General features: G+C 46.7%; 1 protein-coding gene across 1 annotated transcript in view; it reads right to left on the bottom strand.

Moving 5' to 3' along the window:
• Positions 1-10946, bottom strand: part of ATAD1 (ATPase family AAA domain containing 1) — a 12868-nt gene extending 1922 nt beyond the window's left edge. The window contains exons 1-8 of the mRNA XM_008927058.4: positions 10760-10946; positions 9399-9497; positions 8991-9111; positions 6858-7058; positions 6101-6207; positions 3493-3582; positions 1729-1779; positions 380-516 (exon numbers count right to left, since the gene is read on the bottom strand). Of these exons, the coding sequence (XP_008925306.1) occupies positions 380-516; positions 1729-1779; positions 3493-3582; positions 6101-6207; positions 6858-7058; positions 8991-9111; positions 9399-9497; positions 10760-10921 (968 nt within the window). The 5' untranslated portion in view covers positions 10922-10946. The remainder of the gene's footprint in view (positions 1-379; positions 517-1728; positions 1780-3492; positions 3583-6100; positions 6208-6857; positions 7059-8990; positions 9112-9398; positions 9498-10759) is intronic.
• Between the last annotated feature and the right edge of the window lie 3183 nt (positions 10947-14129).

The raw sequence follows: 14129 nt of genomic DNA on the forward strand, positions 1-14129 counted from the left end.
CAGCCCCTTCCCAGCTCCATTCCCTTCCCTGCACACGCTTCAGCACAGCCCCTGTGCACACAGGGATTCCCTGGAGGTGTGGGAGATCCCAGAGGAACCTTGCAGCACCGTGTCCCCAGCACTGAACCCTGGTACTAGACAGTGCAGCACCACGACTTGTTGGCTCATGCCATCTCCAGCCTGGCACCTTGGCACGAACACTCTTATTTCCAGAGGCAAAATCAATAATGGTAACTTTGATTTTGAAAGGTGGGCGGGTTTTGGAAAGGCAAACGAGACCCTCCCGCCCTGCGAGGGGGTCGAAGCCCCTGTGAATTCCTGATTGCAATGAGAGCACACAAAGGCCAGGCTGGGCAGGGCCCGGGGGTGAGGCACGTACGTGTCCTCCTCGCAGGCGCTGTTGACGTACTCCCGCACGCAGAGCAGCGCCGCGTCCCGGCACATCTCCTTCAGGTCGCTGCCCGAGAACCCGTCCGTCTCCTTGGCGATCTGCAGGAGGTCCACGTGCCTGTCCACCTGCCACAGACCACAGGGGCACAGCATGGAAACTCCACAAGTGTTGACTTCCCTCACCGAGGACAATCGAGTCACCTCCAGGTACTTTTCCCTGCCCCCAGATCACCTCCTTCACCCCATGTTTTGTGAGGTGAATTATCAACTCGCAGCTTACCCTCAGAACCCTCCAAGGAGTTCATTTCAGTGAAGGAACTGAGGCTTCAGCTCATCAAACTCTGCACTTGATGAAGAAAACCCACCAAAAGCCAACCAAAAGCCAACCATCCCACTGGTCTATCCCACCACTAATCAAGCTCCTGCCTGGAGCTGGGTGGCAAAAACTGGAGCACAGGAACAATGCCCCGTTTTCCCGGGTGCCCACAGAAGTTTCTCAACAACTCTGCTGTCTGGACACCTGCTCCTACTTTATACGACCCCAAAATGGGGATTTAGAGGCAAAATAACGTGTCTGCCTCCATGCACTGGACCACACTGAACTATTCCCAGTCAAGACCCCACAGTTATTCCATCTTTTTACAGCCCCTTCCAGCACATTTTTCCAGTCCATCAGTATTTGCTTCACCTTTGCAGCAGCAGATTCAAGACAAATAGTGCTGCTGACTAAATCTGGGAGGAACCACTGATAACATGGATCCCATATCCTGCCCACAGACACTTCCAGGTGTGCTCACACCGACCCCTCAGAGGGCAGATGGGACACAAACACCACACAGTAATGGTAACAACATCTGGAGTAGTTTTCCTCTAAAGGAAATATGAATTATGGAGCAAAAGCAGCACCGTAAAAAAGTCATTGCTCCTTTCTTGACTTGAGCCAAGAAAAAGTTAGAGTCAGTATCTCCCTGCTTCAAGAGGTCTTGAAATGTCCTTCACTCATCCAAATGGGATTCAGCATCCTTAGGGAGACAAATATATCATCTAGTTACAGAATTAGTAAATGGAGACAGAGAAATGAAGTAACTCTGCTCAGAGATGGTGATTCACCCCCAAATCCAAGGCTGCTGCTCTGCTGAGGCTCCTGCTTACAGGGGAGGCAACTCTAGTGCTTTATTGTGAGGCCACACCTAAATCCACAAAAGATTCCCAAGTTATCAGCACAAATACCTTGGTAGATAAACTCCCCCTCCCTCCAAGGCAGGCAATTATAAAACATGTTTTCTGCAAGGCCCCTGATGTCACCAGCAAAGGACACATTAACAGGGCTCTACTTACATTTTCATTTTTCAGGATGAGCTTCAGGATGGCTTCTCTTTGCTTCAGAGCCTGCAACAGAAGAGATCAAAGTTACCAGGGGACAAAGCCAAACCCATGGAGCTCCATGGTGGGGCTTTTGGTCCCAGCTCAGCCACACGAGCTGTGGAAAGCTGTCTGAGAGCAAATGGAGTTCTGCAGGTGTTCCAAGCAACAGAAATCCCACCCTGTAATGAGGTCACTGACAGAACAGCTGAGCCCTGAGCAGATCCCTGCCAGCAAGGTAAGACACAGGCAGCAAAGACTTGGGGTTTGTGTCTCCCAAACTTCACCTACCTCCTTAAAAAGGGAAAACAATCCCCTATAGATACTCTGGCAGCTGAACAGTTGCTACTCTGTCCCAAGAAGTACTTCTTCCACTTCCCTCTGCCTTGCAGATAATTTTTAATGAGTGATTTGGGGCACTTTCATCTCAAACTCAGCTCTAAAATCTGCAAGGCTTTCCCACCTCCCTGTGGCCATTCCCAATCCACAGCACATCAGTTATCCCAGTGGGGATCAATCCTGCCTGATCCCGAGCACAGGAGACAAGCAGTGAGTTCACGACAGGGCTGTAGTGGGGCAAGGAAAATCTGTTCCCTAAATGACACCTCCCTTGGTAACTCTCATCCTGGGAGAGGGAGCCAATCCCTGGAATATCCCAAGGCTCTGTTACCTGCACATAATTCCTCCTTCTAATGAGGGTCTTGCTAGAAAGACAAGAGGAAGCACTAAAATCCACATCCTTGCCCCTTGCTAATTCAAGGAACACCTGGAGATGAGGAAGGGCTACGGGACAGGTATGGAAGCTCAGCAGTCACTGGGTTATAAATGCCTTGTTTCCAAGAGGATCCTCCCACACAGAGTGAAAGCCAGTTCAGACAACGTGGGCCTGGGAACACAGGTACTCTCTTGCACAATCAGTAAGAGCTTTACTGATTGAGTTTTGTCTCTTTAAGTTTCAGCAAGAAATGAATAATTATTTCTGTAGCCAGAAAGGAATTCTGACAGGGACTGAACTCCCAATAACACCAACACACAAATGGCTGGTGACAAAGCCAAGTGTTCAAAGGAGACTAAAATACCTGGAAAAGGGTGGCAATAGCAACACTGGGAGTAAGGGCAACCTTGTGACAGCTGGCTAATTGGTAAAGAGCTTAATTACCGCCTCTTTGTCATAAATCATCGAATCATGGAGTGGACTGGGTTGGAACCATCTCGTTCCAACCCCACCATAAGCAGAATAAACCTGTTTTTCCAGAGTGCCCAGCTGTGGAAAGGCCTGAGCAGAACACAGGCCTTCATAGGCAGAGTTCATTCCCTCTTCCCTCCCTGCAAACTGTGTATCCAGAAGGCATAAATGGCACTCAGCATGGACCTGCTTCTCCCCCCAGCTGACCTGGGTGCCATCCTCACCCCCAGGCAAGTGTGTGCAGCCACTTTTGTGCTTTCTGTGGCTGTTTCCAAGTTAAAAACAAGCTGTTTCCCAGTGTGCAGCATCTAAACCACTCCATTCCCCGGGAGGAAGAGGAGGGGTGGGAAGTGTTGTTTCACATAAAAGACCCAGGGCATCCAAACCTCCTGAGAAACGTCACCTTACAAAGTTGAGTTACAGACGCGCTTCTGAAAAACAACACCCAGACCAAAGGAATGCAGGGGAAAAAAAGGATCTAAAGAAAAAAAAAACCCCAGAGATGTGCACTTGCTGGGTGCTGAGCCCCTTGCTGTGGCTGTGGCAGGACTCACGGGCTGGTTGATGTGGAAGCGGGTGGGCATCCTCCTCATGATGGCCGAGTCCAGGTCCTGGGGGCGGTTGGTGGCTCCCATCACGATCACCTGGGAATGCCAGCACACAACACCTGTCAGCCCGGAGGCAGCTTTGGAAAGCATGGATGGATGGGGAGTTTCGAAACCAAACAAGTGACTCTTCCCCACTTTATCAAGAACATCGACATCTAAAGCAGTTACATAAGGTTTCCTGGCAGTGATTTCAGCACCAGGCAGCTGAGGAGACAACTGCTGCCACAAATACCACCTGGGGGGGGAGTCTGACATCAGCCTGAACTTTATGAGCCCAGTTTGAAAGTTCAAGCTCTAAGAGGGAACTTTAAAACTTCTGCTTCTAACTCTTGGTGATGTCACTCTTAGTTCCTGGTGCTCTGGGAAGAGGAGGAATTTGAAAGGAGACGTTTTGGTAAGGTATATTCAAAAAATGTGGTGTTTTTGTGTTGAAAAAAGAATCCCAGGATGGTTTGGGTTGGAAGGGACCTTAAAGATCATCTTGTCCCAGGGCCAGGAGCACCTTCCACTAGACAAGAAAGGCAATCAGCACCTGGCAGCTTCCACATGCACTAGAAGGGTGTCTCTGTTTTTTTAAGCATTAAAAAAAGCATTAAATGAATCTCTATATGCACAGGTCCACTTGCCAGCAGTGGGTTACACTGTCCAAGCCAAGTCCAACACAAGGGCACTGTTTACCTCCTTGGAGCACTCCAGTTATTAATTCCAGAACAAATTTACTTCCCATTCACACCGGCCTTGTTTTCCCATTTGTTACTCCGAGTTATGTACATGGTAAACACCCAGTGGGAAAGGGAAAAAATGTCAGGGCAATTAATCTCCACTCCAGAGGTTTTCCTGCCGTGCTCCTGGCCTTTTGTCCAGGCTCGGTGCTGCAGGGCAGCTCCAGCAGGGCTGGTGGCAGAGTCACCCTGCCACCTAGAGGCACCGGGGTCGCCGCCTCGCTGCTCCCATCCACGCTTCCCTGGGCATTATTTCCTTTGGCTTTCTAGCCCAAAGGCATATATTTCATCAGGGCTCTGCCCCCGAGTTCCTGCCAGACTCCTGACTCCATCCTCAGCAGGTTTAGCCCAAAACTGAGCGTGGTTTCCAGGTGCAACCACCACGGGAACAAATAACATCCATCACAACGCTGACTGACAATTTCCTCTGAGCCTTTAGGATTTTTGGTACTGCAGCAAAAGCCAAATTCTGCTGAACTGGAGAGCCCCTAAATTGTCTTACTGCAGGGAAGGAACAATTTGACTTGCTCCAAGAACTTGTCAGTGTACTGGGAAAAAAAACAATACACTGTGATTGAAAGATGGTATTAGTTTGTAGTGAAGTGTTCATGCCATTTTATTAATGGTAAGCAAACATCCTGCTTTAAGCTCCTCAGTATATATATATATATATATATATACATATATGTGTGTATATTTACACTGTCTTCTACTCATTTTAGGGGAAATCAACTTAAAAGCATCTTTAGCACAAGCTTGAGAGAGGAGGAAAAGCAGACTTTACAAACCAACGGATGTCAGTGCATCGGCCGTTTACACAAATACAGATAAAAAAGGCTGAAAATTTTAAACTGGGAGAATAAACATCCTTTTTAAAGGTTTTCAAAGCATTGTTCCAGGTGACAGTTCAGAACAAGACCATGCAGGCTTTTTGCTGCATTCAAGTACTTTAGAATCCCAGAATCCCAGACTGGTTTTGGTTGGAAGGGACCTTAAAGCTCCTGTCATTCCACCTCCCCTGCCATGGGCAGGGACACCTTCCACTAGCCCAGGTTTATTACAGAAATATTTACTTCATGAATGTTTTTTGTTGGTTTGTTTTTACAGCACCAGCAACTTTTGTATCAGTTTTCCTCCCCAAAACACAACACTTCAGTTGAGATCGTGGAGGGGGACGGAAGCACTTGGGAATAAGGGGATGGAACCACGGCTCCACTTAACACAGTCTGGCTTTTGGTAACACTCACTTCTCTACCCTTGCAGATTAACTCCAGAGTCTAGTGCTTGTCTAATCCCTGGAAGTGTTCCAGGCCAGGTTGGACAGGGCTTGGAGCAACCTGGGACAGTGGAAGGTGTTAGGAAAGGGATGATCTTTAAAACCCTTTCAACCCAAACCATCCCATGATTCCATGACAAACCAAGCAACCTGCACCTGGGATGAACACTGGGATGAATGCTCAGAGCTTTCAATAGCTTTTCCTGAAATCAAAGATTCCCTTCACCTGAAGAAAATATTCTCCAGACAATGCTTTTCGAAACAGTTTAAAAATTCCCAGTGTTGGCAGCTCAGACTATACACTTGCATTGCTGACACTTCTGGAAATAACACCTCAAATAAAACCCAAATAAGTCCAAACACGGTCTTCTCAGGAAGCAAAACAATCTGTTAATATCTCACCTCGTTGCCATGAAGTGCTACTCATCACTGCCAGGCAATGAAACTATTTGGCAATTCCTGCTCCGTGCAACCTGCTGTCCTTCCAAAGGGGCTCCGTGCACAACAGCCCAGAGGAAGGAATCCCATGCCTTTTCCCAGCATCCTCTGTCCTTACCTGGCAGTTATAGTCAGTGTCCAGCCCATCCCAGAGGCTCATGAACTGAGCTTTCATCATGGCTGTGGCTTCGTGGTCAGTGCTCGACCGGTTCCGTAGGAAGGAATCTGTGTTGAGGGAGAAAAGCAGTTCACTCCCAACCCAGCTGGATTCCTCCTGGGCTGTTCTCTTACCTTAGAAATGCATTTTTAATAACCACTGCCACCAAACAAAAAGCATTGCTCGGGATGAAGAGCAGTAAAGTGGAACCCCCCCATCTTTTCCATGGCATCACACAAGTGTGGACCCATCACACAAGCTCACCCCAAATCTTTTGCTCCAAACTTTCACCTTCCTGAATTCATGGAAAGCAGCCTCCCCTCCTACTTCTTCAGCCTTATTAAACTGCTGTTCCAGAGCTCTCCTAAACCCACAGTTTATTTTCCATTATGAGCCCTCATGGCAGAAGCACTCAAGTGTGCTCAGTGATGGGTTTCCTTGTAAACCAAAAATAAGCAGCAACTTGTTCTAAATGTAAATCCCTCCACTACCATGAGGAAGAAATACATTATTTTTCCTGATTTGCCATCAGTACTTTAAGTTTATTACTGAACCTTTCTTCAATTCTATTTCTACTACTGAACCTTCCCTCAATTCTATTTCTACTACTGAACCTTCCCTCTTTATAAGGAAAAGATGACAGTGATCAATATATCATTGAACCCACAGTTTCATGTCACTCTGCTACAGGTAATTCCATAAAAAGAGAGATTTTTACCTATTTCATCAATGAAGATGATGGATGGTTGGAGCTTTATAGCCAGGGAGAAGACAGCAGCAGCCAGTTTTTGGGACTCTCCATACCACTTGTCTGTCAGCGTGGAAGGCTGGAGGTTGATAAATCTGCAACCTGCTTCCTTGGCTGTAGCTTTGGCAATCAGGGTTTTGCCACAACCAGGGGGGCCATAGAGAAGGACTCCTGCAAAATTCACAGTGTTAATGACAGACCTGAGCGTGCCCAGGCTTGGATTTCATCCAGGCCTTAAAAGGGAAGAAAGCAAGAGAAGGAAACGCTGTTCCATCAAAGCAAATTCAGAGATATTTAAGATAATCCTTATTAAATTACAGCTGAGAATATCTAAAGACAGGTATAGGGAAACTGGAGGGAGACATTTGGAAAAGGGCTGGTTTACTGTCCCTGCCCATGGCAGGGGGTTGGAATGAGACAATCTTTAAGGTCCCTTCCAGCCCAAACCATTCCGTGATTCCATCCTATGATTCTATTTCTGTGCTTATAAAGGTTCCATAAAAAAAAAAAAACTAAGCCCCCATTTATTTCCTGTCAGCATCTGACAGGCCCTGTTTATAGCCAGTTTCTGCCCTGCTAATAAAACTTAGCACAGAGGGGTGAGAAAAAGAAAAAAAAGAAAAACACCAAAAAACTGAGCCCACTGACATTTTAAACAAATTACCCCCAATTAAACATGACGTCTCGTATTATTTTTAAAGCTGTCACAGTGAAAGGACTCACAGGGGTGTTTTTCTACCACAGCTGTAAAGAAATTACAGAATTACAATTTAAAGAGACAAAATTCAGCCCAAGAAAAGCCTGAAACACAGAGAATTATTAAGGTTTTTTTCCCCTGTTTACGTGACTGAAGACCACAAACATCATCGCTCTGCAGCAGTGGCTTGGTATTAACACACAGCACAAGCCACTAATAAAACTGGGGAGCTGCCCTAGATGGAAAGTCTGCTTTAAAAAAGATAAATAAAAATATCATTTTTTCCCCTTCAGCTTATTAGATCACGGCATTCAAGTAATTTTCCAGACAGCTTCAATCTGTGACTTGAAACAGAAAGTTAGCCTGGAAAAACCAAACCAGCCACAAAAGTGCTGCATTTTCCATCCCTTGGGGCACAGAAGCGAGAGGGTCACAGAGCCAGGTAGGAATTAATAGGTTCAGAAGACAATATTCCAGGGATCAGAGCAGGGAAGATAAACTTTGGTGGTTTGTCCAGTGTTTTAGGTTTAAACTCTGCTTTGCAACAACATCCCACAAATGTGGCTGTAAGGATTCCAGCAGGGCCCAGCTTTCCAGTTTAACTGGAAAGTTGATTCTCCACCTGCCAGTTTCCTCACTGCCCCAACTCCAGAGAAAATCAAGGGATCTCTGGAGTAAAACTGGGAGGTCTGTCTTGTTGGATGATGGGAATTTCCAGGATTAGAGCAGAGAGATGCCTCAAGCTTGGCTCCCATTGAGGGCTCATGTTATGACTTCTGTTTCTACAACAACACAGAAACATTAACCAAGTGTCAAAGCTGCAGAGCAAAGTTATAACTCAACTGCCAAAGGACAGGATGGGGTGCAAGATGAAAAACAAGACAATTTAGGCAGTCAAAAATGCAGGATATATGGATTACATGGGGCTAGAGCAGGGGGACAAGGGGGAACAGCTTCCCACTGCCAGAGGGCAGGGTTAGATGGGATTTGGGAAGGAATTGTTCCCTGGGAGGGTGGGGAGGCCCTGGCACAGGTTGCCCAGAGAAGCTGTGGCTGCCCTGGATCCCTGGGAGTGTCCAAGGCCAGGTTGGACAGGGCTTGGAGCAACCTGGGATAGTGGGAGGTGTCCCTGCCTGTGGCAGGGATGAGATGGGCTTTAAGGTCCTTCCAACCCAAACCATTCCACAGTTCTATGATCAGTGCACCAAAGGGTATCATCAATGACCATTATTAACATGAAACTTCTTCACTAAAGCAGGAGAAGAGGGAAAATCTGAGAGTTTTCCCTGGCATCAGTCCTAATGGTTGCCTTTTGGCCTGGCAACACACTTCCCCTTCCCTTTTTGAGGAACTGCACCTTTTGTTTTTAAATGCCAGCACACAGATCCATAACATTCCTCTCCTACCTTTTGGGGGCTGTAAGAGCCTGGAATTCTCAAACAAATATTTCTTCTTGATGGGCAAAATGACAGTGTCTTTCAGATCTGTAATGACATCATCCAAGCCTGCAATATCACTCCAGGTGACCTAGGAGGGAAAAAAAATATTAGGGATGATCAGCATAGTTCCTGACAAGGGGAAAATATCCTAAATTCCCCAAGGAAAAATACAAAAGCTTCAAAGTAGTGCACGGCCTCAAAAATAAGAGACAAGGGATTAAAAACCTCTGCTCTCAGCGACACAGTTGTAGTTTTAAACCACAGGAACGTTTTCTGTGTGTTTCCACAGATGTGTATATGTGACAACTAATGAAATCCAGAGTCAAAGCCAAGATGTTCCATGTCTGAAGAGCAGAAGGAGCAGGGAAAACTTACATGCATGCTAAGTGGGTCCACGAGATGTGCAGCAATGCTCATTTCATATTCTGTCAGCTTGACATTTTTCACTCCAATTTGCTTCATTAGTTTTTCAGCCTGGGGGGGAAATCAAACACCAGGAGAATCAGAGACAGAACTGGAGTGTTCCCCTCAAAAATTAGCTTTCTAAAATCTTCTGTGTGGCATTGGGAAAGAAAAATCTTTTATGTGTCCCTAAGTCACACCCTAAAAGAGGTTAAATCTTGCTTTAAGTAGAGAGTTCTGCTGCCTCCTAAAGATTTGTTGTCACCTGAGTGAAACCAAGTCAGATGCCTCAGTTCCCTCCAAAGCAGTGTCACCCCAGCCCTCCCAGTCCACAGCCACGACTCAGCCAGTATGACCCAAAAAACAACCCCAATAAACATTAAAACACGGAGTTTGGCTCCCCCAAACCTCCACAGTGCTGCATCAAGGAGAGATTAATGTATTTTTAAGGTAAAAAAAGCTAATTCCCAGAAGCCAGATCAATTTTTTAATACGCAGTCAGTGGGTTTTCCCCAGTTTAAAAGGAAAAGTCATGAGCTGTGCCAACACCCTTGCACAACTTAGTTCCTCTTTCTGCTCAAACTGGCACTAAGTCCAACGTGCTTTTGGGATATTGCAGCTTCTTATATAACAGCTGGCACTGGCACAGATTGGGAAAAGCTGATTTTTAACTCAAAAGTTCGTCAGAAAAGGAAAACCCGCCAAAACAGGCTGAGGTTGCTCAAAAACTGCTCTTTGAACCTGTGAAATTTATGCCAGCCAGAAAGCAAACCAAACAGCTGCCACAATTCCAAAGGAAACATCTCCCTTTTGGTTCTGAACTGCCCATAAAGGTTTTCCCAGGGCATGAATTGTTTTAATTTAACGTAAGGCTTTTCCCTTTTTTTCCTCCCCTTTCCAGGAAGGCAATTTGACTGCTCCCGGAGGTCTCTGCCATTAAGTCGCCTTAAAAGCAGCAGGGAATTAAGTTCTCTGTGCTCAAGGTTTTAAAAAGCAACCAAGAGACTGATGAGGGTGTGATTTAAAGCAACTGCTGCTCAGCAAAGCTGTCAGGAGGAGAAGCAGCACCCGGACTTGCTGAAAACCAGAACCAACATCAGCCTCCAGTTCAGCAGTTTTGCAGTTTTTCCACCACTTCAAGGCAGAAGCTGCAATTTTGGAATTTTTTTGAAGAGACCAGCAGCCTAAATCCTGAGATTTACTAAAAAAGAAACCCCAGTTTTCTCCTGGATTATCCCACGTGCTTTCATCCGTTTTGTCGTCGTCACGGCCAGTCCGCTCTTCCACCAGAACATCCCGACATTCCACAGAAAAGCTGAAGAACGGAGCACTACCTGCTTCTGAGCTTCTACTTTCTGCTTCCTGGTGGGATCGATGGCATCAACCATCCACTTGATGGTGAAGTAGGTGACGGCCCCGAAGATGGTCAGGCGGAAGATCAGCCCCACCACCTCGTTCCGGCTCAGGGGCCGCGAGAAGGCCTCGGCGTGGACCATCCTGCTCCAGGATCTGGAGGGGAGGGAAACCACAGGGAGGGGCAGAAGGAAGGAAAAATCAAAGCTGGGAAAACGTCTGCCTTGTGTTTAAACACTGAGTTATAAAAGCTGTTTGCCAGGGCCTTTGGAGAAGGGCCTGCAGGGACAGGACAAGGGGAAACGGCTTCAAAGTGAAGAGAGGAGGGTTAGATGGGATATTGGGAAGGGATTGTTCCCTGTGAGGGTGGGGAGGCCCTGGCACAGGTTGCCCAGAGAAGCTGTGGCTGCTCCTGGATCCCTGGAAGTGTCCAAGGCCAGGTTGGATGGGGCTTGGAGCAACCTGGGACAGTAGAAGGTGTCCCTGCCCATGGCAGGGGGTGGCATGAGATGATCCTTAACTTCCCTTGCAACCCAAACTATCCTGGGATCCCATTCCCACTAAGACCATCATTTTGGGACTGTTCTTGACCCAAGAATGCTAAATCCTGGAGACAGAGAACTCCATTATTTAACCAGAGAGGTCTTTTCCCTTCACCCAAGTGCCCCATTCTGGAGCGATGGATGACTTGGATTTGATTAAAACGAGGTTAAGAGCTGGAGGCTGCAGCTGGCAGGATATATGGAGTTATTAATATCCATGGAAACCTGAAAATGCTGGATGTGGCACACAGCTATCCAGGGAAAAGCCTGACTGCTGTAGGAGCCAAGCCCAGACAGCACAGCTCCTTCAGTGTAGGGGACGTGCTGCACAGAGGAAGGACTTTTCCTAAAACATTGGAAAATGGCTGGGAAAAACAGGGACCACTTCTTCCTCAGTTGGTTTGGGGGTTCCTCTTGACAATCCCCAATCACTCCTCGTGCACTGCCCCGTTTTCCTGCTGCAAGGAAAAGCCAGTGGCAATTCCTCTGGCAGCTCCTGACATTCCCTGGCCACTCTCCAAAGGGAACTTTGGCAGCCAGGGCAAAGCTGGAGCACCCACAGCCAAGATATTCCTGGATTCCCCCTGCCCAGGGCAAAGCTGGAGCTCCTACAGCCAACATATTCCTGGATCCCCCTCCCTGTGTTATGCTGACCCCAAGGCTCTGCCACACCACTGACTCTGGAATCTGGAATTCCACTGGGACTGGGCTCAGGAGAAGCACCACTTGGTGGACATCAACCCCTGGCTCCTGTATCCCAGCAGGATCACTGGAATCACTGGGTTTGGGGTTTTTTAACACTGCCTTCCCTGTTCAGGCAGTTAAAAATCCAGCCTGTCACTGTGCCCACCTGCCTGGAAACCAAATTAAATTTGCCTGCTTTGGGATTTAAGCAAGTCATCCCGAGCTGGAGGGCTCTGTGTGCCTTCCTCAGCCCGATTCATTAAAATAAAAGGGCTCTGGGCCACTGAACAAGGAAAAATCCTTCCCAAAAAGCCGCGGAAGGAACCTCCTCTTTATGCAACCCGTGCCCTGAGCACCAACCGTGAGGAAAAGCTGTAACAGGAGAGAAAGCGGAGCACAGCCTCGCTGAGCAGAGCCCTAACAACAAACGGGAGGTAAATCCTGCAGGACTCGAGCGTTTATTTCCTCAGCGGGCAGGACGGTTCGCTCCGCTCCGCCCATGCCGGCGCCAAAGGGAAACCAAAAGCACGGCGGCTGTTCCGCTCCCAGGGAATGCTGAGGCACTGCCGGGAACCCCCCGCCTGTGCCGGGCCCGGCGATGCTCCATTGCCGGGATCCCCTCCCGGGCCCGTGTGCATCCCCCACGGTACCTCCGCGGAGGGCCGGACCGGCCCGGGCCGCCGTGACCTTTCCCGCCGCCCGAGCTGACGGCGCGGCGCGGCGCGCTCCCCCGGGCCGGACTCACCGTTTTTGGCCCGGCGGGTCACTCGCGCTGCGGGACCGGGCGGGCACCGGGAGGAAGGAGGAGGAGGAAGGAGGAGGAAGGAGCGGCAGGGAGCAGAAGGAGCCGCCGGCGGCACCGAGGGCCCGGCAGCGGCCGCGGCGGCGTCCCGCGCTTTCCTCCGGCCGTCCGGCGCCCGCGCCCGCACGAACGTTCCGCACGAACGTTCCGCCCCCCGGGTAATCGGGGCTCCAGCCTGGAAACGGCTCGGGATGGGGGACGGATCGACCGGAACGAGCGTCAGCGGAAGGGAAGGGAAGGAGTCACCGCGGCTTCAGCCGCACACACCGCGGGCAGCGGGTTCCAACTGCAGCTGTGATGAGAGCAGTGACTTCAGGCTCTCTGCTCATGTGTGAAACGCGTATAAAATATAACGTCTGTATGACATAACATATACGTAACACATGCTCAGGATAGAGATAGAGACATATACAGGTGTATATATAAGTGTATATATGATTGATGATGATTATGTATATATAAGTGTATGTATAGTATATCTTTTATATATATTTTATATATACATATATATACATAAGCCTAAATAAATATATCTTCATATATTATATGGAAAGTTATCTATATCTATTCATATATATTATGTAGAAATTATATATTTTATATATCTTAAATATATAAAATATATACACACATATACATAAGTAAATATGTATTTTTATATTATATAGAAGATAGTATTATATATTATATAGAAATTTATCTTTTCTATATATATAAGAAATCATAGGTAAGTAATTTGTGTATATTACCATATATTATATATTACTATAAAATATATAGTGTGTATTTGTATTATATAATTAGTATGTAATATAATATTTTTATATATTATTATAAAAAGCTATCTATATTTAGATATATAGAAGTTATATAAAAGTTAATATAAGCATTACTATAGAAAGTTATAGATTTTATATTATTTATATATTGTTAGAATGAGTAATTTGATTATATTACTATATATTCGTATATTACCATATACTATATAGTATATATTATATATTAGTATATACTATATACACATTTTACATACTATACATGTATATGCTACAATATATATAGATTAACACATGCTGTTTTATATATTGTATATATATATATTTCATATTATATATGTTATATATGCTAACATATATATATGAATAACTTTACTGTATATATATACATAGTAACAGAAAAACGTCCAGGAAAAGGTTAAAATAAAAGGATCTCTGTAATCCCTGTAATTAACCCAAAGTTTTGGCAGTTCCCCTGCAACCCTCCTGCTCTTGTGTCCGTGTTTTCCAGGGAACAAGGGGCAGGACAAGAGGAAAGGGCCTGGAG

The sequence above is a fragment of the Manacus vitellinus genome, unplaced genomic scaffold (assembly GCF_001715985.3).
Source record: "Manacus vitellinus isolate BGI_N305 unplaced genomic scaffold, ASM171598v3 scaffold_48_pilon, whole genome shotgun sequence".
Classification (NCBI taxonomy): Eukaryota; Metazoa; Chordata; class Aves; order Passeriformes; family Pipridae; genus Manacus; species Manacus vitellinus.